Source organism: Taeniopygia guttata, chromosome 4 (genome assembly GCF_048771995.1).
Source record: "Taeniopygia guttata chromosome 4, bTaeGut7.mat, whole genome shotgun sequence".
Lineage (NCBI taxonomy): Eukaryota > Metazoa > Chordata > Aves > Passeriformes > Estrildidae > Taeniopygia > Taeniopygia guttata.
The window spans coordinates 41,571,330-41,595,687 of record NC_133028.1 but is presented as its reverse complement, the minus strand read 5'-3'; the positions used below and the strand labels follow the sequence as shown (position 1 = coordinate 41,595,687).

At 36.7% G+C, this 24,358-nt stretch overlaps 1 protein-coding gene across 1 annotated transcript in view; it reads left to right on the top strand.

Annotated features, from left to right (window-relative positions):
- The window catches only part of GUCY1B1 (guanylate cyclase 1 soluble subunit beta 1), a 41,626-nt gene extending 26,550 nt beyond the window's left edge, over positions 1-15,076 (top strand). The window contains exons 6-14 of the mRNA XM_030271457.4: positions 3,188-3,418; positions 3,814-3,930; positions 4,758-4,891; positions 5,599-5,796; positions 7,496-7,733; positions 8,578-8,718; positions 9,894-10,048; positions 10,357-10,483; positions 13,778-15,076. Of these exons, the coding sequence (XP_030127317.1) occupies positions 3,188-3,418; positions 3,814-3,930; positions 4,758-4,891; positions 5,599-5,796; positions 7,496-7,733; positions 8,578-8,718; positions 9,894-10,048; positions 10,357-10,483; positions 13,778-13,801 (1,365 nt within the window). The 3' untranslated portion in view covers positions 13,802-15,076. The remainder of the gene's footprint in view (positions 1-3,187; positions 3,419-3,813; positions 3,931-4,757; positions 4,892-5,598; positions 5,797-7,495; positions 7,734-8,577; positions 8,719-9,893; positions 10,049-10,356; positions 10,484-13,777) is intronic.
- The last annotated feature ends 9,282 nt before the right edge of the window (positions 15,077-24,358 follow it).

Here is a 24,358-nt window from a genome sequence, read left to right as displayed (position 1 = left end):
ACTGATGTCACTTCACTAGCTAAGATTGCAGGGGGAGGAAGAATTAGGCTTGATTGCTGGCTTTGTTGATTTGTGACTGAACTTTAATTTGCCAAGCATTTATCAAAGGCTTCTTCAACAATATTTAAATGATACTGAAATTGTGTGGCTTGCAAACTTTGCTTGCAGAATGAAACAGTAGGTAAGTTCTATTCTACTTAAGCTTAGCAGAGTATCTAGGGCAGGTCCTTATGCCAGACAACTATCTGGCCAGTTAGGTTGGATCTATAGGTGCAAGGGTGAAGGAGCAGAATTTAACATCTTATGCTGACAGTCAAAAGTGCTTATTTTGAATTTGCTGATAAGGTGGATGACGTAATGAGATAGGAAGATTAGATAGTTCATAAGTTGTGTGAGCAGAAAACACATCATGAAATTGCATATCCACTAGGAAGTTAATTAGGGATGCTTCAGTAGTTTTCGTAGCCTGGAGAGGGGTATGATTAAAGCATCTGTTAATAAGTGTCTGTGCATGAATGATCAGAATAAAATTGCATAAACCAGCCATGTCCACAGCGTATCATGTTTATCAGGAATGTGCTGCTGGCGCTGTGTCTGTCTTATAGGTCTGACACATGTCCATGTGTTTGGCCTGGTGCTCATTTGCTGCAGTAACATGTTGCACTAATGCAGCAAGCATTTCTAGATGCCCTGGAGTCTGATCAAAAATAGTATTTCAAATGAACTTGAAGATGCTTGGGAAATTTGCAGCTTTTCACTGTTACTGGCACAGTTCTAATCTATAAAGGTTAGGAAAATAGCACAGCATGTGTGAGGACTGACTTTGTCACTGTGTGAGATTGTAGGATCTCAAGAGGGTCATGGCTCAAACTAGCTAGATGTCTTGAAGCATGTAGCAGTTCTATTTTTATAGGTGACTTTAAATCTAAGCCTGGGTTTTGTTTACTGATGCATCATTCATTTCTAATACATGAAATAAAATGGGAAGCTATTGAAAGGAACCTGTTAAGTGCTACAGAAAAAAAGTCTGTAAGTACAGGTTGGTAACAGAATACTAGTGTGCAGTGAGTAACATGGCTATAAGGAGATAATATCTCTGGAAAGTGATGTGTTGTTAATATGAACATTTCCTTAAAAATTATTAGCTTGTTTAAACTCAGCTTTTCTGAATTCAGAAGGTTTTCATCCAAAATATGCAGGATTTTTTTCCATCTGTGGCAAGAGCAATGCTTTGAAGTAAGATCCAAGACTGGAAATGATCTGGAAGCAAAGATAAGTTCTAGAGATAAATCTTGTGCGTAATCTCAGCTATCTCTGGCCACAATAGCAGTACTATTAAAATAAAACCTGTGGGAGTGTGCATGAGTGATAGAAAGTAAGAACTGAGACTCTTAACTGCCTTCTGATAATCTTCAGTATGACCACAGACTCTCGCAATTTCAGGGATAATGATTTAAAAGGAAGATGTGGAAAACCTTTAAATTCTAAATTCAGAGGAAAACTAGTTGTTCACCTACTATGTTCTATTCTCCTAGACAAAGCCACTTAATTTGTTTTCCTCAGATGACCACCATTTATTCTTTCTGAGGCCTACCCCTTATCAGGTCATAATTTCCCACTTATCTTTGTCACACACTGGCATATGGATTACCAGTACAGTTTCTTGAGGCAGTTATGTTTTCTCATCATCAACATTTGAAATTGTTTGTACATCCAGCCTTGGGTACCTACACTTGCTGATAAATTTAGTAGGCTGATCTTTCTCTAAGTTACTTACATAAGCAATAGAAAGGGAAGAATAATGCAGTACACAGCTATAAAGCACCCTAAATCAGGCTCTTCCTCCACACTATCCTCCAGAAAACCACTCTTTCCTTCAAATGAACAGTCAATTTGTAGATCAAAGAACACCTTAAGTTAATCATCATTTAACAATAAAATACTGTTTTGTTGTTTTACACTCCTTCATTTGTATAGGAACAAATAAAGGCATCAGCACTCCCTAGCCCATCAAGGTCTATTTTTGGCAGTTTTGGAGATCAAATATTTAATAAACTTAACATCTTAGGGATCAGTTGCAGTGTTTGTGCATATCTGTTTTGTTTTCAAATTGTAACTGTTAATCTCTGTGGTTAAAACTATGTGTAAAGGGCAAAATCAGGATGCTTTAGAAATTTTAAGGAATCTTTTTTCTTTGCTTCAGTGACTTTAGGATCAGAGTCAACATGAAAGTAGGATCAGGTGGAACATGTTCCAGAAAATCACTGCTAAACAATACTATGTAAATAGAATTGTTATTTTCCAATCATTAAGTCTAATTAAATTTGAAAAGAGGTAAATTTGGCTTCTCAGGGTAAATGATGTTATTCTGCTAGTTATTAGCATAAATTATATTGCCTTACATGACTCTCACTGCAACAAAATAATCCCTAAAAAAATATTTTTTACTAACTTTGAGTAAAATTACTGAAGAGTGTGATGCTGTGTTAAGGACACCTTTTTGATATTCCACTGATGTAGATGATTCTAGTTTTGCTGTCATTTCCTTTAATATGGAATACAGTCCAATCTTGCTAGAGAAGATTGTAATTGCTTTTATCTTTGTCTTTTGGCTCTCATCTTGCAGTCTGCTGGAATGTATAAGCTGTATATCCTACATGTGCTCCATGCACTTTCCTTCTTGCTGTCAGTGATATGCCCACCCTCTTATCACTATTTAGTCATCACTAAACAGTCAGCACTATTTGCTGTTGTGTTATAGACCTTGCAAACAGCTTTGATTAAAATAACGGTTCAAGGGTTCTCTGTGTGATTCAAGGCTCACACAGGTTCATTTCAGAGGAAGGGGCCACCTTGTTTTCTGGCAAACACCAGTAAAAGCAAGCGCAGCTTGAGCCTTGACCCTCATTTCAGGATTTGCATTTCACTCAGGCTTAATAAACTGTATTTGGGTGATCTTCAGTATAGCTCTCCTGCAGAGAGCAACTGTAGCTAAGCAAAGACATAATTATTCACCTGGAATTACAAAGACTATGATATCAGAAATTCTTACTAGAATACGGTATTTTTCAAGATGTGAATATGATTCTTGAATTTATCTTTCTCCTCTAAATACATTCCTGTCTCCATAGTAGCACTCCAGTTACTAATGAGTAGCAGAATTTTCAGTTTTTATTAATTTCTCTAGGTTATTCAACAGAGAAATGAAGAATGTGACCACATTCAATTTTTAATTGAAGAGAAAGAATCTAAAGAAGAGGACTACTATGAGGACCTTGACAGATTTGAAGAAAATGGTACCCAAGAGTCTCGCATCAGTCCCTATACTTTCTGCAAGGCATTTCCTTTCCACATCATATTTGACAGAGATCTGGTGGTCACACAATGTGGCAATGCTATATACAGAGTCCTTCCACAGGTTAGATAATTCTTATGCATGGATGCCATGGAAAATTCATAGTGCTAGATGCTTCACAGGTTAATATAAAGCTGAATAAAATAGATTTAGGATTTTCTGTCTGAACAGCATTCCAATGTAAGTGTACAATATTTACTAAATTGTGCTTCTCTTGTTAGAAAAAGGACTTGAAAATAACCTATTTCTACAGCAGCTTTGTTCCTTATGGTCATGTCCATATGGAATAAGAGAGTAATTTAAAAACCTTGTGATTCAATGGAGAGATGCATAAAGTATTTATTCTCTTCTGTTCAGTATTGTCATCTAAGAAAATGGCATATAATTGCTCTATGTATATTTTTATTATAAAGCATAACAGGGTTTTTTTTTCTTTTTTCTGTCTTTTACTATTCTAGCTGCAGCCAGGAAATTGCAGTCTGTTGTCAGTTTTCTCCTTGGTCCGGCCTCATATTGACATTAGCTTCCATGGGATTCTCTCCCATATCAATACAGTCTTCGTACTGAGGACTAAGGTAACTAGAGAATATTTTCCCAGCTTTTCTTAAAGGAAGTGTGCTTTGGAGAGATAAGAAGTGCAGAAAGCTCAGAGGTCTTCATTGAAAATTCTCTGTAGTATACTCAGATCTTTTTGAGTCTTGAGCCAAGAGAAAGTCACAAGTATGAATTTGTGAGTAGTTGTTAAGAAGAATGTTTTATAGGAATGGTGAAGTACACGCACTTCATGTCTGGTGCTTTCTCTGCAAGGGGCCAGTCTAGTTCATGGTGTTGTATCAAAGCAAATGTAGAGAGGTAATTACATTTACTTTTCTTCATAAGAGTATGAGAGACAAATACGAAATGTATTCTTGCTTGGACCCATATGTTCATACAAAGGTCTGCGTCCTGTTCTCTAAAGAGGGCAGGAGACAAGATGGGTGATACGAACAGATGCAGTGTGTAGAGTAACACCTACTACATCAAGGAGCTTGTTTATTTAAAGAAAACTGTACCTGAGAGAAGCCAGGATGATTTCTAGAGATGGTCCCAGGCACAGACAGAACTTCACAGAACGGCCAATACCATTGTCAAAACGATTGTTAAGAAATAATGCGGAAGAAAACAAGGAGTTACGAACATGAATGTAAAGAAAGATACCATGCTTTGTGTCTTCAAGGTAGCAAATTGTAGTATTAAAATACAGACAGTGCATGGTGTTCAAACCAGAAATTGATCAGGGTTTAATGTAAGCTGTAAGTCTATTCCAGGTATTCTGACTGCCTTTGTAGTGAATGTACTTACATACTAGGCCTGGTGCATAACACACCATTGCCCTTACACAGTGGTGGCTTTTCATCACCAGGAGGGGCTGTTGGATGTGGAAAAGTTGGAGTGTGAAGATGAACTGACTGGCACAGAAATCAGCTGCTTACGCCTGAAAGGGCAAATGATCTACTTGCCTGAAGCAGACAGCATTCTCTTTCTTTGTTCACCAAGGTACTTCAAACCTAGAGAGTTCTATAATATTGATTTTTATTTTGCAATTACTAATTTTAAGAACACTTATGAGAGTAGTACTACAGAGTATTGGTAGTATTGGTTCAAGTATTGATTTAATTGGTTTTTATGTGTTTATACTAAAAGAGATAGGATCATTTAAACATTGGAACTTGACTGAGTATTTATATGGCCAGAGCAAGCCATATAAACATTGGCTTGCTCTGGCCCAGTTTGTACAAATGGTTATTCCTCATAGTCCATTTTTTTAGCAGGTTTTTCTTTTGTTTTTTACTCAGAGAATGCTAAGAAATGTGACAATGGCTTGGTTTTCTATGTGGATTCATGGATTTTTGCAGTAGTTTTAATGTAATAGATTGGTGATAAAGAAGTGGTTGGATTGGAGAATTGAATGGAAAGATTCTTTACATAATCTCACTTTGTTTGCTGAAGTACATATATTTGATATGCTCATGGAACTCTGTGAAAATTGTGTATTTAAACGCAAAAATCAAGAGCTGTGGGTTAAAATAAATGATCACAAATAAGGTGTTTTGTAGAAGGAATATGTTGTACAGCACATCACAAGCTCAGAACCTTCATTTTTCTACTGTTATTCAGCATACTCTGCTGTTTATTTGAGTTTTAAATGCTCCTTTGGCAAGTTTAATTTTACCCATATTATTGTATATTTCTCTGCTTTGCAGTGTGATGAACTTGGATGATTTAACCAGAAGAGGTTTATATCTGAGTGATATTCCATTGCATGATGCTACCCGTGATCTGGTTCTTTTGGGAGAGCAGTTTCGAGAGGAGTATAAACTGACCCAGGAGCTTGAGATCCTCACTGACAGACTGCAGCACACACTGCGCGCACTGGAAGATGAAAAGAAAAAGACAGACACGTAAGAACCAAGTTTCAGTTTTGAGTTGAGACTCTCAAAGAAATATATTATTTATAGCTACCTTCTTTAAAGAATAACAGAATCTTGTAAGGAATATCAGAGATAATCAGGACTGGTAATTTTGGAGTCAAGAAAGAACATTTAACAGGGTATTTCTTTATTTAGATTGTCAAATGTCACCCACAGTCTAGGCCGTTATATGCTTAGATGTTTTGATGTCTCCTTCTCTGACAAGAAAAGTTATAAAAAATGAGCTGACAATTAATTTTTACTTGTGAATTACTTAAAATTTTGGAAACTTACATGCAGTCACTGTAGCGAAGGTGAATTTGATGAATGCCCAATGTTATTCAACAGAGTTCAGTAAACCAACTTTTGTCTTTCTGGCATAGGATAATAGAACAGAAAAACATATCTTACAAACCTTGAAAACAGTTTGTGTAAAGCTGAAACTTTGCAATAGCTGAATGCTACGAATTTGATGTAATGGTTAATTGTAGAAATGAATTTGGGTTTGTCTAGACGTAAGTACATAAAAAGAACACGTAACAGTGTGCATTGGGCCCCAAATCCAGCTCTACAGACAACTATAAAGTCAAATTCAAATGTCATTAGTCTATGGCATTTCAGCTCAACAATGACTGGCAAATTAAACAAAGGCTTGTGTGAAAAGTAGCATGGAGTTCATGATTGACTCTTATTTATAAAACACAGTCCCATCTCTGTATTAATTCTATTGACAGATACGTTTTTTCTGTAATAGTGTAGTGGAAAACATTTTAAAAATACTTGAAAGGGATGGACAGGAGAACCAGAGAAAACAAAGCCTAAGAAGTATTTTTTTCTCTTCATTCCTGTTGGCTTCCTTTATAAAGTCATTTTATCTTCAGGAATTCTAGCCTTCATGGCAGCTGCTGGAACAGATAGTGTCAGTTACTGCATGATGTGCCAAAAGTATTCACTAATTATAACTCAAGTAGTGAACTTGCCAAAAATGCAGCTAATGAGGGTTTGTGCAGGACGCTGTGTACAAAATGATGCTCAGGATTTGTGAAACAGTTAGAGATCTTCAGGAGGGAAATGGACCTTAAGATAGGAGTTAGATGGTTGAAGGAAGAAACATGAGAACAGGCTGAATTTCTGTGTGTGTGATTGGATTTTATTTGCATAATTTATAATATGAACAAGTTTTAATGCATCATATAGACTATTAATTAAAAAAAAAAAAAAAAGAAACTCTAGACCCTAAAAGCAGCATGCACAACAGAGAGGAAGCATTTAGAAATGCAGGAATTGATCAGAGATGAAAAACTGTTTGATCTCTTCATAGTCTTTTTTGCAGTTTTTATGCTTCTGTGGGCAAAACCATATTATAGGAGCTGAGGATTTGGCAGAAAAAAGTAAAAATTATTCAAGACACTATTAACAAATCATATCAGAATAAGTAGTAATATATGTCCCATTTTGTTGACAATTTAGATGTATTAATGTGCTCGAAATAGTATGCTGATGTAGATCAGTTCCTGTTTTCCAAATAACATATTCTTCAGTAAAAACCTTTTCTATTGCTTGTTGATGGTGGGAGTATGTTACAAACCCTGTGGGGGGTAGGAAGTAAATATATGAAGAGTGCTGCTGTAAACATCCTTCTCCAGATTCTCTCTGTTTCACTTTTGCCTTTCTTTCCTTACCTGTGTAGGTTGCTGTACTCTGTTCTGCCGCCATCGGTGGCAAATGAGCTGAGACACAAGCGTCCTGTTCCAGCCAAGCGCTACGACAACGTCACCATTCTTTTCAGTGGCATTGTGGGATTCAATGCCTTTTGTAGCAAACATGCCTCTGGAGAGGGAGCCATGAAAATTGTCAATCTTTTAAATGATCTTTACACGAGATTTGATATTCTGACTGATTCGCGAAGGAATCCATTTGTTTATAAGGTAAGTGTAAGAGTTTTAAAGTATCTAATCTGTTACTTTTCTATAATTTACTATGGTGTCACTCTTTTCCAGTCTTACTGGATTTTAGGCTTTTAAAAAAAAATTAATGTTCTCAGTCTGAACTGTGTTACCTGATATTAGATAGCTACAGAAAAGTATGTTGGTTATCTCTAAATGTCTGAAGGAACATAAAGTGCTAAGTTCTCATCACGATTTCTGCAGTCACCCATTAGGTGGTCATATGAATGTACTTCCACATTTAGCAGATGAAACTTATACAAGCCATTTGTGGTTCTTCTGACCTTGTGCTTTAAGTTTTTCAGTTCTTTTGCTGGGTCTTCTAGTTGTAAATTATATAATTTACTATTCATTAACTCAATGTGAATTTCATTCCTTCATGCACTTCAGGAATGAGGTGTAGGTGCAAATGTAGCTGGTAGCAGGAAGATACAGAGATAGATACATATGCATCCCATATATATGTACATGTGTTTGCTTGTGTGTTTGTATCTATGTAGATCATTCCTAGGTTTTGCTAGAACTGAATTTTATGTCCTGTACCATGTGACTTAAGGGTGTGAGTCAGAACATAGAGCTCAGTTTCATTCACAAGACACCAGAAGAAAGACTCAGGTTTACACAATCACAGTCACTGTAAGTAGCTACACTGCGGGTTTACAATAAATTCCCTTCAATGACAAGCAGAGATGACAACTATTAGGGTGATTTGAATGAAACAGAAAGGGAACGCTTTTAAAGGAGAAGCAGTCTTGAAGCACTACATCAATTCTAGTACGCTAAAAACCATAATAATGAAGTAATTGAAAAATATCTATCTTGATAGGTGGAAACGGTTGGGGACAAGTATATGACTGTGAGTGGTCTACCAGAGCCTTGCATGCATCATGCACGATCTATCTGCCACCTGGCTTTGGACATGATGGAAATAGCAGGCCAAGTTCAAGTAGATGGTGAGCCTGTACAGGTTAGTAAATGTGGGCTTGAATGAAAACTCATTATTTGACAGCATGATAATGTTTTAAAATAAGATAATGCTCTAGCCCCAGTCCATGCAAAGGATGGGCTTTGTTTTGTTAGATTTTGAGACTGATATATACAAATAATATGAGAAGTCACGTGTAGATGTGACGTGCAGTTCCCAGACCTTAATATGCTTATTCTGCTTTAAAAGGTAAAGGACTTAAAGTCCCCATCATTTATGTCTGTTTTCTGATAATTTCAATATAATCAATGAATTCCTATTGTGCATCAACACTACAATCAGTTGACTCAACAATACAATCTGTTGAGTCTTCTTCAATTCAAGGAGCAGAAAAATAATACTTCCTCCCTGATATTTTTGATCACGCCTCAGATCCTCATGTCAGAATGAGACATTATTGCATTAAAAAAAAGAGTTATAGATCCATAGACAGGTGCATCAATGGTTACTGACACCAGTGTATATTAGTGGAATGTCACTCATTGTGGGATTTCTGGAGATGTTGTAGCACTGATAGAGATCTGGGCAAGCAGCATTGACTGTCCTCATCAGAAGGCTGTGAGCAGAACGTTGTTAATGCATGCAATGCGTATTTTTATTTACATGAATGCTGCTGTTCTGTCACCTGGCTTAGAGCTGTGTACTTCACTTTATCACGGGGCAAAGGTTTGATTTGGGGCTTTACAGTAACTGTAATGAGCTACAAGAATGAGCTTCTCCAAACCTCTGTTCTATCTCTTGACTGTCTGAATACAAAATACCATGAGTTTTCCTTTGAGAAACATCTTTTTTCTTGACCCATGCCATCCTTTTCTGCACCTTCTGAGCACTCATTAAACACAGACCTGCAGAGTATGCCTCTCTGCCCACCTCTTTTTTTATTTTCACTGTACATAATAACAGCAGGGTGCATGCTGGAAAATTACAGTTTGATTGTTCCTGTGGAGGGCAGAGGCACGACACTACTAAAGTTAAAAACAAAGAAGTCATAAAAACCAAAAAATGCAAGACTTTGAAGAAGCAGGAGTAGCACTTTGAAAAAATAAACTCTAGTAGATTAAAGTGGCATGTTGCCTGTGTTTAGTCAGAGGCATCAGATTAGTTACATTACTACATTACTTTTGAATAATCAAACTTAATTTTTTCACTCTAAATAGATAACCATAGGAATCCATACTGGTGAGGTAGTCACAGGTGTCATAGGTCAAAGGATGCCACGGTACTGTCTCTTTGGAAATACGGTCAACCTTACAAGCAGAACAGAAACTACTGGAGAAAAGGGAAAGATCAATGTCTCTGAATATACTTACAGGTGAGTGATGTATTATTTTTATTGGTATTGACATCTTAAAATAAATCACTTTGTCAGCATAACATAAAAGTCTTTTTGGAGTTGAAAGTGACAGTCCTCTTGCAACCATTATTTAGGTATGTGAGTTCTCATGAAACTGTAAAGCAAACTGCATTGTGATATTGGTCTGCACATATAATAATCATGTACAGATAGAGTTGACTCTTTTAATAGTCTGTTCACATACATGTAGCATGTTTAATATTTTACATAGTGTGTGGCATACATGCAAAGTCCATTATTTTACATGTTTTCTCTTTCGATTTCAGGTGTCTTATGACACCAGAAAATTCAGATCCTCAGTTCCACCTGGAGTACAGAGGTCCAGTTTCTATGAAGGGCAAAAAAGAGCCAATGCAGGTTTGGTTTTTGTCCAGAAAGAGTACAGAGACGGAGGTATGAGTAACTAGAGTGTAATTTTGGTTTTTTCCAAACATAAACATAAAAAATTTAATCTAAACCACAGAGATCCATTTACATTTGCAAAACTAAATGTTCCATAGAAAAAAAAAGAAGAGTTTTGTGCAACACTCTTTCATTAACACATTTATTATCTTGACAGTACTTGAAAATCCTTGATTATTTGTCTTTGCAGTTTGTACAGTTCTTGAAAGAGTACTTTTGATTTCAGAAAGTCCTTGAGGGAATGCCAAGTGTTTAAATATTTATATCTCCCTCTTACAGATTTCTACACTGTACTAGATTTTGCAATATAATGTCAGTTTCTGTTTAGCTGACATGTCTGGTTATCAGCACTTCAAAATTCGCCATTTGCTTTCTTACAGTGAGTGAAAAAATGTGCTTTCAAATATTTAGGCAACAGTCAGGCCACTATTTGCAAGCAGGTTCACACCTGATGTGTATGGTGGTCTCTTAACCCCAGATGGCACCTGCTTGTTCAGAGACTGTTGCATGGCAGAGTCCCCACTTTAGAAATACACAGGGTGAAAACTACTTCTTGTAAATGACTTATCAGCCTAAGTTGTCCTCTCAAAATCAGGTGAGGTAAAGCTCTTCAAGCACTGAGAGACCTTTAAGCTTATGGCTCAGTTTCAGAATTCTGGGCATGTATTATCCAGAATTTCAGTAAAAGCCAATGAGATCTAGACTCAAAGTGTGCTACAAACTTAGACAATGAGGTTGCAGTATGCCAGCTGCTTTGCCATAGCTGAGTGGGTGCATACCTTTCATCCAACATGTCAACAGGAAGAAAAAAAAGTTAAAAGTAATTTACATATCTTGAATTTTGCCCTGAAATAATATAAAAAGAATGAGTTTCCTACTGTGTATTTAATCTTAAAAACACCCTTGACCAAAATAATGAAAGTCATCAGTCACCTTGGCTGAAATAATTCTTGTAAGTCAGAGGAAATTAATTATGTGTCTGAATTCTCATGTACTTCTGAAAATGTAATTTAGGCTGTTAAACTGTTTAGGCTTTTTAAGAGATCTAATCCAGATTTATTACCACTGGTACTCAAGTATGTGAATATTGACTTGTTAATGGTAACTCCCAGTATTAACCCCCTGTACTTTAGCTCTGCATTTTAATTCTGTATTTTTATATATATTACTTACAATTATATTCTGGGTGCCACTTTTGAGAATAATTTTCTATTCTTATTCTACAGTAAGATAACTAAGTATAACTTCACATTGCTACCATTATTTCAAATATATTGTTGTATTTAAAATACATCTTAATTAAACACCTTTCACTTTTTTTCTGCCTTATAAATGTCCTATCATTTGTATTAAGGCACATTATAATTTTAAATGTAAATTTCAGAGAGGTACTGAGTCATGTGGGTATTTTCCTTATTTTAGCCTAACGCATGTTTAAGATGAATAAAAGGTTCAGGTAGTTAAATACTTTCAGAGATATTGTACAACAGCTGGTTTTGTTAATCCTCACAGCAGTCCTGAGAAACACTTTCTGATACTATTATCCAATAATTGAGCTTTGTAGAGAGAGACATGGGGGCAGGAATAAACCTGACTGAGAGATATTGTGAGCCTGGTTTTCAGGAGCACTTAAGACTCACAGTTTATGCACACTGAAAAAGCATTTCTAATTTTGTTAGTTTTTGTTAATTCTGAAATTCAGTTATAGATGTAATTCTTAGAGACAGAAGGACTTCTTCCAACAGAGGTGTCTCTTCTAAATTTTACTAAGTTTGGGAGCATAGGAGAATAGAAAAATACACTGATGTGATGATGTGAACTGATAGTCATTTTGTCAGAAGTGACTTTGAAAAGTGAAAGAATATATTCCTCTAACCTTTTGATTCTTTTCCACTGCTTGCACAATGCCATCTGTCCATACACAAAAGATGCACAAAATTTTATTCCTTTTAAGATTTTCTGAACTATTTCTCCTGTGAATGTACTCTTCATGTTTTTTTATGGCACTTTATAGGCTGTGCATAATTGTTTTAATCCAAAAGCAGAAATCAGATAACCAACTTTGTATGTTTGATCACTTTAAACTTTAATCACTTTAGTCTTGGTTTTCTTTCCAGAATTTTTTTTCAGAATGCTAATGTATTATGTCATGCAGTGCCACTTACTGTTATATACAGAGGAACTGTACATAACAATAAATAAGGGCATGTTTAAATATATTCAGGAAATTTATGGTAAACTTCCTGAAAGGTCACTCCAGAATATTTCAAGAAGTGGCATATAGAAGTAAGCATGAAAATACTTCTTAAATCATCCTGAAGATACTTCTGCTAATTATGTTTTTACTGTGAGGTTTTCTACCTCCAATATCTTCAGTCTAGGATTGATGCACATTAGTGATTTATTTTTCTTTTCATTATATCTATTGGAGAGTTCTTAGCTCAGCATTTGCAAATCTATCAGCATATTTTACTCTGAAGACCAGTGATAAGGACATGGTGAGGAAAAAGGACAAAATGTTTACAGATGCCATAAGAGATGTGAAACCAAGGCTAAAAATATGCTGTTTCTCTACTAGGCCAGTAGAAAATGATAGGGCTGAAGCAGCTCAGCATGCCTCAAACTTGATTCCAGGGTTGACATCTCTAATATCAGTCCCCATGAGCAGCAGTTACTTCTGAGAAAGACCTAATTCACAAGAATAAGTGTTGGTTTGGAGTGCTGCTCCTTCACTTTTTTCCTCTGGTATCTATTCCATGATACCAGTACAGCAATAAGTAGAATTGGATCAGAAATACACATAGAAAAAAAGCAACTGTGACTAATTATTCACTTTGTATCTGCTTGTTTGCATAAGATTAATTATTACCATCGTCATTATTTTAACAGAGGTTCAGCTGAAGTTTCTCTTTTGAGAAACAGATTTGTTGTAAAAAATAAATCTTGCCAAGAGCCTCAGATGTATGACTGCAATTTTACTCCTTCTGTAGTTTTTAATATCTTTCTCTTCTGCCTTGTTCCCACATTACTGGTGGGAACAAATTGAAATATCTCAGGCAGAGCTGGTAGTTCACCAGGGCATGTAGGAACTGTTTCATTCCTACATACAAGACACATAAAAGAAATACATGCACTACCTATGCTTTTTGTTTTTTAAAATTTTTATTATATTTACTGATACTGATTGCAAGTTGTAAAATGCATTTTGTCACTGCATTAACCCACCATATTGTTTACTTCAAAGAAAATTCCTTACTTCTCAAATTCTGCTTGCATGCTCTCAAGGAAACAAAGCAAGATGCTTTCTGAGCTGAGGGAAGAGGAAGAGGACGCTGGATAGGGTGCAATACTGTCTCCAAATAGGGTGCCAGGCAGTAAGAGTATGTCATGAATGTTCATCCACACTGTATCTCCCATTGCCATGTGCAATACCATTGTCTTTTGCCCTACTCCTGACATTTTTCTCTGGGCTTGCTTGCTAATTTTTTGTCCTTGTTGTTTGGTACTGTTATATCTCTGCTATGAGCATGTATTTCAAGCTTTCCTTTTTTTGATATGCATTTTTGCATGTCAGTCATGTGACCATACCTACCACCAGATAATATTGAATGAAACTGCATAGTGTGCACGCCACAACTAACCACTTCAATCTGATGCTTCACATCTTCATCTTCATCTCTGAAGTACTGTGGTTATGTGAATTGATGATATTTCTTGAAAGATAGGTATTTCAGTTGATAGGCAGAACAATGAACCCAAGGAACTATATTTAAAAAAAAAACTTAAAGCAGCATTACAAAAATTATTGCATAAATGATGTCAGATTTAGTTCTGCTATTACCATGCTTCTCATTCATTTTGTGAATAACACTTGATGATCTGTAAATTCCTGGTTAGAAAAACGTTTCTCATTTGGTATTATTCTGCACTTTCCCTTTGTGGACACTGTAAACATTTCTGTATTGGAAGGGGGCAGCTGTTTTTCTGATACTGCCATTTGAAGCATGTGCCAATGTACTTCTACTGAAATGCTGTTCACTTGCAATGTATTTCTCATTGATTTATATAAACTAAATTAAATTGTCATATTAATAATAGATTGCTGGACAATTTTAAACCACTTGTAGTGCATTGATTCTCATCCTATGTAGCCCCTGGAGTTGGAAGGCACGCTGCTGGGACATTGTTGATGTGGTTACCTTTTGGTCTCTAATTTCAGAAGTGATCTTATTTTATTCCTTGAGAGGGCCTGGTAATATTCCTGGCATGACACAATTAAGGGATGTAAAGCTTGGAAAGGGACATAGTGTATTTCATCAGCTGATACAGTTAGTAAAAGTGGACAAGCTTTCAGATGCATAGACCTTCTGTAACTTTAATATATAGTGCATTTTTATGTGAATAGTATCTGTTCTTATCTGACTGATCATTTCTGAATATTTGCATTATAAAATAGAACAGTGCAATTACTTTGTGTATAAAAATTGTCTATATCTAGTGTATCTTATTAGCACAGAATATATATGTATAAATGTTTCATGTTAATGTGCAAAAGAAATTGCAATAAATTATTTTTTCCACTGACTTCTAGAAATCTTTCGATTTTCTTTTGGTAGAAAACTTTGTTTCATTGTTTGATACAAAAGAAGTATTTTCTCCATTAAATAATTTGCAGTTAATATTTAAATAAATTGTTGAGGCATTGTTCCAATGTTTGCAAATGTCCAAATGTCTCACATATCCAGATTAATGGATCACATCCTCAAATCAAAGTAGTGTTCAAAATGTTGAGGTTAATGCTTCAAAAAACAGTAGATGAGGTGACAAAAATGCATAAAACCTTCCTTTGAAACCCTTGGGCAATATTTAACAATCAAGCATTATTAGCTGTATGCTTTAAGCAGGATGTACATCAGCAACCCATGCTTTAGCAATGGGAAATGAAGAGAGGAAACCTCATACTTTCTTCCCCATCATCTGACTGCCAGACAGCAACACATCCCAAGACATCATAGAGGTTGCCCTCTCTCAGATAGGTACATAGCAGCAATTTGGATTGATCAAGCTGTTCAAGCCTACAAGAACTTTATGGTGGCTTCAAAAGACATGAAATTGTGACAGCTGTGGTTGTGTATTCATATAATTCATGTGCAAACGCTTCTGAAGAAACTGAAGCTCTGTATCACACTTCAAGCTGATGGAAGACGTGCCAGAATAATAATGCTCTGGGTTTATATTGTATCTTCTTAATAATTTCAAAATATTAAAGTTCCCATTAAGCTGCTTTGTAACATAACCAGTTTCTTAAAGCATAGAATAATAGCTCATATTGTGTTCATGTAAGAGCTTTTCATCTCGGTACAATTTAAGCACTTAACCACTTCTGTTACTAAAACTGGTCTTCACTTAAATGCTGCATTCAACTACTAAATTTATAGTTTGGTTAAATGTTACTCTCAGCTAACAGTTAAACACTTCTTCAGGTATTTAATTCTTTTATGTGTGTTCTACTGCCTCTTTTATTTCACTGTAGTGATTTGCTTTTTCAATAGAAGCTCTCTAGCTGAAACATGAGGCGGAATAATCACCAAAATCTGTTTCAAAGGTCTTTATAAATGGATGTATTTTATCCTGGTAATTTTATTTAAAAAAGAAAAACTGGAACAAGGAGCAAAAAAGGGAGATCAGCAATGAAATCACAAATTGTGGAATGCTTAGAATGTTTGCAATCTCCTGGATCTTATGCATTCCTTTGAAATCAGACAGGCAAGGGAAATTGATTTTCAGTGGTGTTTGTGCTTTGGCTGTGCAGGGCACTCTGTGACTCTACTGCTGTCTTAAAATGGGCACTGCAGTTGGCTTCCAAACTGCTGGTTCAGTCCTTGGTAGCAACAACCTCTGGGGACATAACTTCCTGTTTGATTTCTTTTTAAACAGAATGATAAACAATGGATGAGATACTCATTTGGATATCTGCTTACAGGAGGGGTTGTCAAGCACTGGAATAAGCTGCCCAGGGATGTGGTGGAATCACCATCCCTGGAAGTGTTCAAAAGGCACTTAGATGCAGCACTTGGGAATGTGGTTTAGCAGTGAACACTGCAGTGCTAAGTTAACAGTTGGACTCGATGGTCTTAAGAGTTGCTTTCAAAACTGTGATTCTCTGTAAAGGTCATCCTCCAGCGGGGACACATGAAGAAAAAAACAATAAGGTTATGTGATTTTTTTTTTTTTTTTTTTTTTTTATGGATTGGTACCACTTTATAAGGTGGTAGTGCAAATCATGTCTCATTGGTTCCAAGCTCACTTTTGAAAGGCACAAGAAGGAAATAGGAAGGTATGTGCTAGCATGTGATATGATTAAAAACTGGGTGGTGCTGGAGGCCCCAGGACCTTTGCTTTAAACAAACCTCTAGTGAAATCAAAAGCTAATACATGAATGTGATGCAGACAGTCATGCACTGCAATATATATTCTTTTACTCTGCAATGTCTATGGCCTTGTCAGCATCACCTGTATCCATGGAGCCAGAGCAAAGCCTGAGACATCTGTATACTGAAATGTGTTTTTCATTTACCATGTAGACAGGTCAACGCTTTACTGTATTGTCACAAACTGTAAAATGGTTATTCCATGCATTTCTAGAGCCATCAAATATTATTTAAAAAAAAAAAAAAAAAAAAAAAGGAAATAATTGGGTCATTGGATTCTAGTACTATGAGAACTTGAAGAAAATTAAGTATTCAAGTTCTCCAGGCAGTCAGCATGCTTGTACAAACGGGATCTTCTGATCAATTGTAAATGAATTCTGCCAGTCACTGTGTTGGTTTATCATATCCAAGTAAAGAGAAACAGTCCTGTTTTATTTTAACAAGATTTTATTTTTCATTATACCAAGATCCTTTCTTTCATGGGGGAGATAGTCTGAAACTCTTGTCATTTCATGCACTGACCTGACCATGGTGGGGGGGGCAAGTAATAAGCCAGCAAACAGCGCTATGCTAATATATTCCCTAATCTATAGCTGCACATACAAGGCACTGTGGTTTTTTCTACTGTTCTTTAGATGTTTGTCTGACTTTAGGTGACAGTTTGGAAAAACTGCAACAACACATGCTGTCTCTACCAATTCAATTTTTGTTATTAACAGGAAAAGGTGAATGTTCAGTTTCATCATAATCAATGGGTCTTTTTGCCAATGCAACTATTTTGGAGATAATGACAACAGTGGAATGTGAAAACAATATTGTGATTATTTTTCTGGGATGAAGATGTGTGATCTCTGTTATGAAGGTTTTGTCCCAGACTATTCCCCATATCCAGCATTCAGATTGGCATTGCTTTCCAGAGATGATTATGCACCTAGTACAGATTCAACACCACAGGACAGCTGTGCTTTCAAGGGCAGCAATTTTGTGTGCTGAGGATCTATCTGTTCATATGCTATGCAGCTCTTGCAGGAAACCTATGTGCCTTTTTATATTGTAGGTTGTCTGGGTCATTCTAGCCTTTAAAACTGATTTTACACTTTGATAAATGTGCTGTCCTGTCTAGTGCTCTAAAAACTGACTTGTGATTAAAATGACAGAACATAGCTGAGCCCCAACAAAAGGCTGGAAATGTTCACAGTTCCTAGCTGGTGATAATCATAATCCTGAACTGGAGAACAATTAAGCTAATAGTCCCTGAGCCTTTGTTTAAAAATAAAATGAAACAAAACCTCCCACAAAAACTACAAGGCCATAGTTTTCAGATGAGAAGTAAAACTTTTGAATTCAGTATTGCTGCCTTCAGCCCCTGTGTCAGTATGAGCATAGTGCTCTAATGAAGTGTATGAAAAATGAACCACCTTCATAAATCACACTGAAGTATGCAGTGTATTAAGTGAAGAAATGCACATCTATTTCATACAAGTCCTAAACACTGTGTGTAAGTTTCCTGGAAAGAAAAGACAGCTTGTTATGCCTTATTATTTTCAGATATTTTGTGCAAGTCAACTTAATAAATGTAATCCTTCCTACATAAAGTGTTCAGAAACAAGGTAAATTTGGAAAAAAAAAAAAAAAAAAGCCCATATAAGGAGGTTGAAGTGTAAGTACCCTTATTCCACAGAAGTCATAGTGAAACATTCAGAACTTCAGCTGTCTGTACAAGAAATCCAAGCTTCACTTTCTATCACATTATATATATGTTTCTGGGCAATTTTGTAATGATGTAGAGGATAAGAAACTTGCCCACAAAGTAAGGATTCATGCCTTTTCACACAGCCTTTCCCACATCATCCTGCCCTTCAGGCTTTATAGATGCTTGTGTATATATACACACAGAATTTGAGTGCTGCACACTCTTGCATGGAGTAGCATGAGTGGTGTACAGAATGCAAATTCTAAAGTCATCAACTTGGAAGAACTTGCTTTCCTGAGGTACTCAATTCTCCAAAGGAAGACTATGGAAATAACTACTGTTTTGCTTTTGACACTGGAAGAAAATAAAGATAAATTTTGTTTATACAGGTAAGTGTTTAGTTTTGAAAGCAATTGCTTCCTTCCATTGCTCATTTGATAAGTCTGAAAGGAGAGGCTATCTGGCAAAAGTGCTGTGTTAATGATGACATTTCTATCTCTATGAGAGACTCAATCTCAATTTTCACTTGAACCTTGTTTTCCAAGCCATGCTGCATAGCTGTCAATGAACACTGTCCATCCTTTTAGTTCATTGGTTTTGTTTTTACTAAGTGCTAAATTTTCACCTTACCCTTGACTGCCCCTGGCATCCTGAAGAACATCAAAAGCCTTTTGCCTTCTTGTCTGCTGACTATGCTTTGGATTTCAGAAGTCAGTCCAATATTTGTGGTTGTTTCATATATTACTGGTGCTATTGATGCTATCCAAAATCCATACGTCATGTAGCTCATTACATTTTAGTTTAGGAATACACAAATCAGGTGTTTTGTCTCTGATGGATGTGTCAGTACTTTGTATTATAACATCTCTCATGTGTAAAAGCATGTAACATAAGCTACAATTTTAAATGAAGATACAATATTCCAACATCTTACATAAGACATGGTTACAATGGCACAGATATTTGGTAACATTTTGGTAAAGGTTATTTAACAACAGTGTTGTTACTTCAGTTCAAGAAAAGGAGTTCAACTTTGCCCAAGCAGCACGCAGCATTCCTATAGCTACATTTACATGAGGCTCTTAGAAGAAAAGTGTCCTAGAAATAACTAAAGGTTGTTCCAATGTAGGTCATATTTGAAGAGATAGTTTGTTTTAACTATTTAAGAATTACAAGCCAAAGATGTTACACTGACAAGTCTTTCTAAACATTCAAATTTGTCTATAATTTCTCATGCAAAGGATTTTGGGTCATTTCTGCTTGCATAGTGCCTGATTTTATTGCCCCCATGAATGTGGAGGCCTGTGGCAAGTGTAACACTGCTACAAAAAAACATTATCTGGTCTGCTAATTAATTGTTTGAAAGAGCTTATCAGCACTTCAAGAGTGGCTTCAATTGCAGAGTGCTCACTTTTCTGCTAGGAGTTTCTGCTGATCAACAGCATCACTCCTGATGCAGAGTAGTCCATTTTACACATCTCTTTCTGTATTTTATGTTCATTTTCTCTACAGCTCTCTGGTCAATACACAGGAAAAGTTCTATTGAGACAAGTGCTGCTGAAAGTGTCTCTGAAACTAGATAGGAATTAAAAATACTTGCAAAACAGGAAGAACTAATATATTATTTCCAGGCTGTTGTTCATACCTGGAGTATGCCAAAATTCCCTGCATCTGCTTCTATTCTGTTCTGCAGTTCTGCAGCCTTCAAACTACTTTCATTGTTAATTATGAGGATGTGGACAAACTAGAGGGACTGATATTAAAGAGTCTTTGCTTCTTTCCCTCATCTGTGTCTGTAACAGTTTCCTTTCCCTTCTGTGCATCTCAGTAATGCAGATGTGAACTTTGGATTGCATTTATCAGAGCTGCTTTCCTTGTTCAGTCTACTTGAAAACATCCACAGGTCATTAGAGTTATTAACTGCAGCCACTAGGTCAGGTTGGAACACCTCCTGCTCCTAAACAAGGAACATATGCTGGAAAGCCCCCTGCTTGTGGAAAAACAAAAAGCAGCTTTATTCTGGCTGGTATGCAAGTGGGAGAACTCCATCAGTGCACAGCTTGGTGCAAAAAAAATATTAGTAGTAATCAGTGTAATAGGATTCTGAGTGGGAAATTAGGCTATGAAAGGAATAGTCCCACCCACCAGCATGCAGATTAGTCGGGCAATAACCTTAAGCACTGCCATGGCTTTTTCAACTATGGTGCTTTCCTTCCCGCAGGGGGAGGTGGAGCAAATAATCAGGAGGGTGAAGCAAAAGAGATTTGTTGCTTCCTGAGCACAAGGCCTCTTTTGGGCTTCTCTCGTTGTCTGGACACTTGCACCAGCAGCAGCATTTGGGATGCACCTGCCTTGCTCGGTAACAGAGGCAGTGTGGCTCTGTGGGTGCAGGGGACCTGGGCAAGGTGCTGGAGGCCCAGGTCCTTGCTGAGAACTGTTTCTTCTATCAGCATCCAAAGCAACAACAGTACCAAGCAATGTTGCTGCTTTTCTACGGAAAAAGAGGAAAATAATTTGGGTACTAACAGATTCTGTAAGCATGGCCAAATCTTCTGGTTTATGGATCTGGATCTGCTGTCCTTCACCTCCTTAGGGCAAATACTCATCTGTTGATGCACGTGAACTGTACATTAATTTTAATTATCAAGTCCTATATATGCTTTATTTAATTAACCTGCTCTTAGTAATACAAAACCAAATGCGTGCATTCAGAATACGTGATTAAAATCCATTCCCCTTGTAGCTTTCTCAGCAGGAGAGTAATTCTGTTCAGCTGATTGCTGAATAATCTCAGAAATTAACCCTCAACCTCTTTCTGCTGATTATTTGAAGGTAGAAAGCTTTTGAGTAACATAGTATTTATAAATCAAGACAGGGAGACTGAAAAAAGAATAATCAAACTTTGTCCTTTTATAACCCTGGAGAATTTTGCTAGCTTCAGCCACTATTCCATAGAGTTTGTTAATAACATTCATATTGATAAGTAGCTGTTGCATATTTTCCTTACAGGCCATCCTAGGTCTGGTCTTGATATCATGTAAATTACTGATCAATTTGTGGAGTTGTTTATATTCTTTATTAAGGCAAAGACGTCAGCATTACGCAGTTGAATTCAGAACTATATTTGTTGACTTTACACTGAAAATTAGATGAGTGTTTTATGTGGGGGTTAATTAATGGAGCTGAAGAGCTGAATTCTATTGCTGGGTGCAAACTCAGTAGAAGATTATACCTTTAGAAGGCTTATTTCCTGTTTGGCATTATGAAAGACACACAGGTTGAGAAAACAAAAGTCCGTGTTTCCCTTAGCACAGCAATTCAGCCCTCCTGATTTTCCTCAGAGACAGGAGCTATACCATCATGAGAAATACTCTTTCTTTCAATTGGAACCTACCCCTTCCTGTTCCCTAAAGAGATGGTTTTCACCCTTGGATGCATCTTTGGAGCTGAATATTATTACTAATTTGCTAATAATGTTCTTGATTTTCAGACAGAGTTTTCTGGCAGAAGTTTCTTATTGGCTTATTGTACTAAAAACCTCCCATGGAATCTGCAGAAACTGGCAATTCCAGCCAGTGAGAAATCATCCATGTGTCAGCAATAAAGAACAAATAGATTGTTTCCAAATATAGATATAAACCTCATAATGCAGTATTTGCAAGTGTCACCAGCGGAGCTTACATGGGTGAGTATTTGCTGGAGCAAACCCAAAGATGTCATCAAAACAACTGGGTGACAGGAAGTTGTTCTGTCCACATAACTCAAACCCATTGCTTCTCCACCCTTTTTCATACACCAGGTGCAAAACATGTTTGCCTTCACAAGGCAGGCTCAGGAAGGGTCATGGCTATCACATGACAGAGTGCTTGCTGTTCTCTGCTTATTATTAAGGCCATTCATTTGTTTTGAGACATCTTTTCTGTGCAAGAAGTAAGAATGAGAGAAAAGGAAGTTGCCATTGCCTGCCTAACCACACTTTCTTATCTGACCATGGAAAGTGGCTTCCCAAACAGGTGCTTTGAATTGAGGAGCAAACCAGGTGCCTTAAAGTTTTCTAAAGCTGAAGGACCTTTGGAACAGGGTCCATGAAGTACTTCACGCAGCAGAGTCCTTGTCTGAACTGTAATACTGGGAAAAAAAAACAAAAACAAAAACAAGGAGCAACTTACGCTTCAGGACAAATGAATTCTCTAAAATCTGGTGCTGTACTGCACTCTATGACTTCATTTCCCTCAGGTATTTTTTTTAGAATTATGTAGGTCTCTTAGTAACGGTACTGCCTTTTTTTTTCATTTTTTTTCCTCCTACTTGTTACTGTTTGCTTGACTTCCATGTTTAAACAGCAGTTAGTTTTAAAACAGACTTTTTTGATATTTCTCCAGTCAAATAGGGCTTTTTTTTCTCATACCTGGTTTGTTTAATGTGGGACATTGTTTGCCATTTTTATTCATACATTGCTTAGATGTTTGGACTAAAACAACCCCAGAAAATTCCATTTCTTCAGATTGCAGGAGAAGATTAAGATGTGATGCAGCACTTCCAGACTAGAGCAAGCACCATCTATAAGTGAACTGTATATTTACATGGGCATGGTCTGACGTTGTTGGCATGTTAAGGTTGGAAAATTTCTGCTGAATTCTGGATCAAAATGTGTAGCAAGTAATATGAGTCCTATGCAATCGGTCTAGAAACGTTCAGTGTAATTCAGGATTAAAAATGTAGCAGGCCAGGTGAACAACAGGAAAGTATTCCTGGGCTAGTCCTATTGGCCAGGATTCACAGTGGGTCTTCTAAGTATGTTTTCTCTGCAGATAGTGTACACCAAGACCTGTTGGTTACCTCAGGAAAAGGGGTTATTTAAAAATTCTTAGCTGAAGTTATTGGGAGTATCAGTTATGGAAACTGCATAAGAATTGAGTCATTGTTGTGGGAGGCATATGGGTTCAGTTGAAAAACACCAGAAGAAAATTTTCATTTTTAATGAACTGTTTTTGCATGTTCTGTGGTATGTGTGCAGTCCTGACAAACCCACATTTTTACAGCTTGTCCATGAGAGCATTCCTTGTAACTGTTCCCATTTCTTATCTCCAGCTGATTCACAGTATGTGAGGGGTACATCAGGAATGGTCAAGTGTGTAATCATCAATCCTGCTTTGCACACCTGTTTGCCAAGTCTTAAATAGGTAGAAGTAGATAAGGAAACCCAATGTTGTGCTGAGATTGATATCCACAAGGGACAAGCCTGTGTTTATTTAGTGTTCATCTCTTTAACTCAGAATGACTAGCTAAAGGGAGAGTGGCTTTGAGTGTCACAAAATTATAATGTGAGCTAGCATCCTTTCTATTAAGGACCTTGAAGTGTACTGGAAGTGGTACTAAATTTTCTAGAGCTCAGGGTTATTTCTTTGAAAGTAACCCCCAAGAATTAGCAAGACAAAACTAGATGTGCACTTAACCAGGCTTCCTGTTGCAAAATTACATTCTTCTCTGGAGATAGAAGTGTTTTAGAATTTCACTCGGGAGGGAATAGCTACATGTGTGAACCTCTTTTTTCTAGTTTTGTGGAAGTAGTCCTGATCCCAAAAGATGCTAAAAATAATTAAACCAACCCAAAAACCCCAAAACACCCACCACCTTGGGCATTTCTGTCCTGAGACGAGATAGATGGGGATTCCCTGTTTAAACATCAATTCCCTGTTTAAATATCATATAAAGTGTGTAGTGGGAAGAGCCATTTGGAAG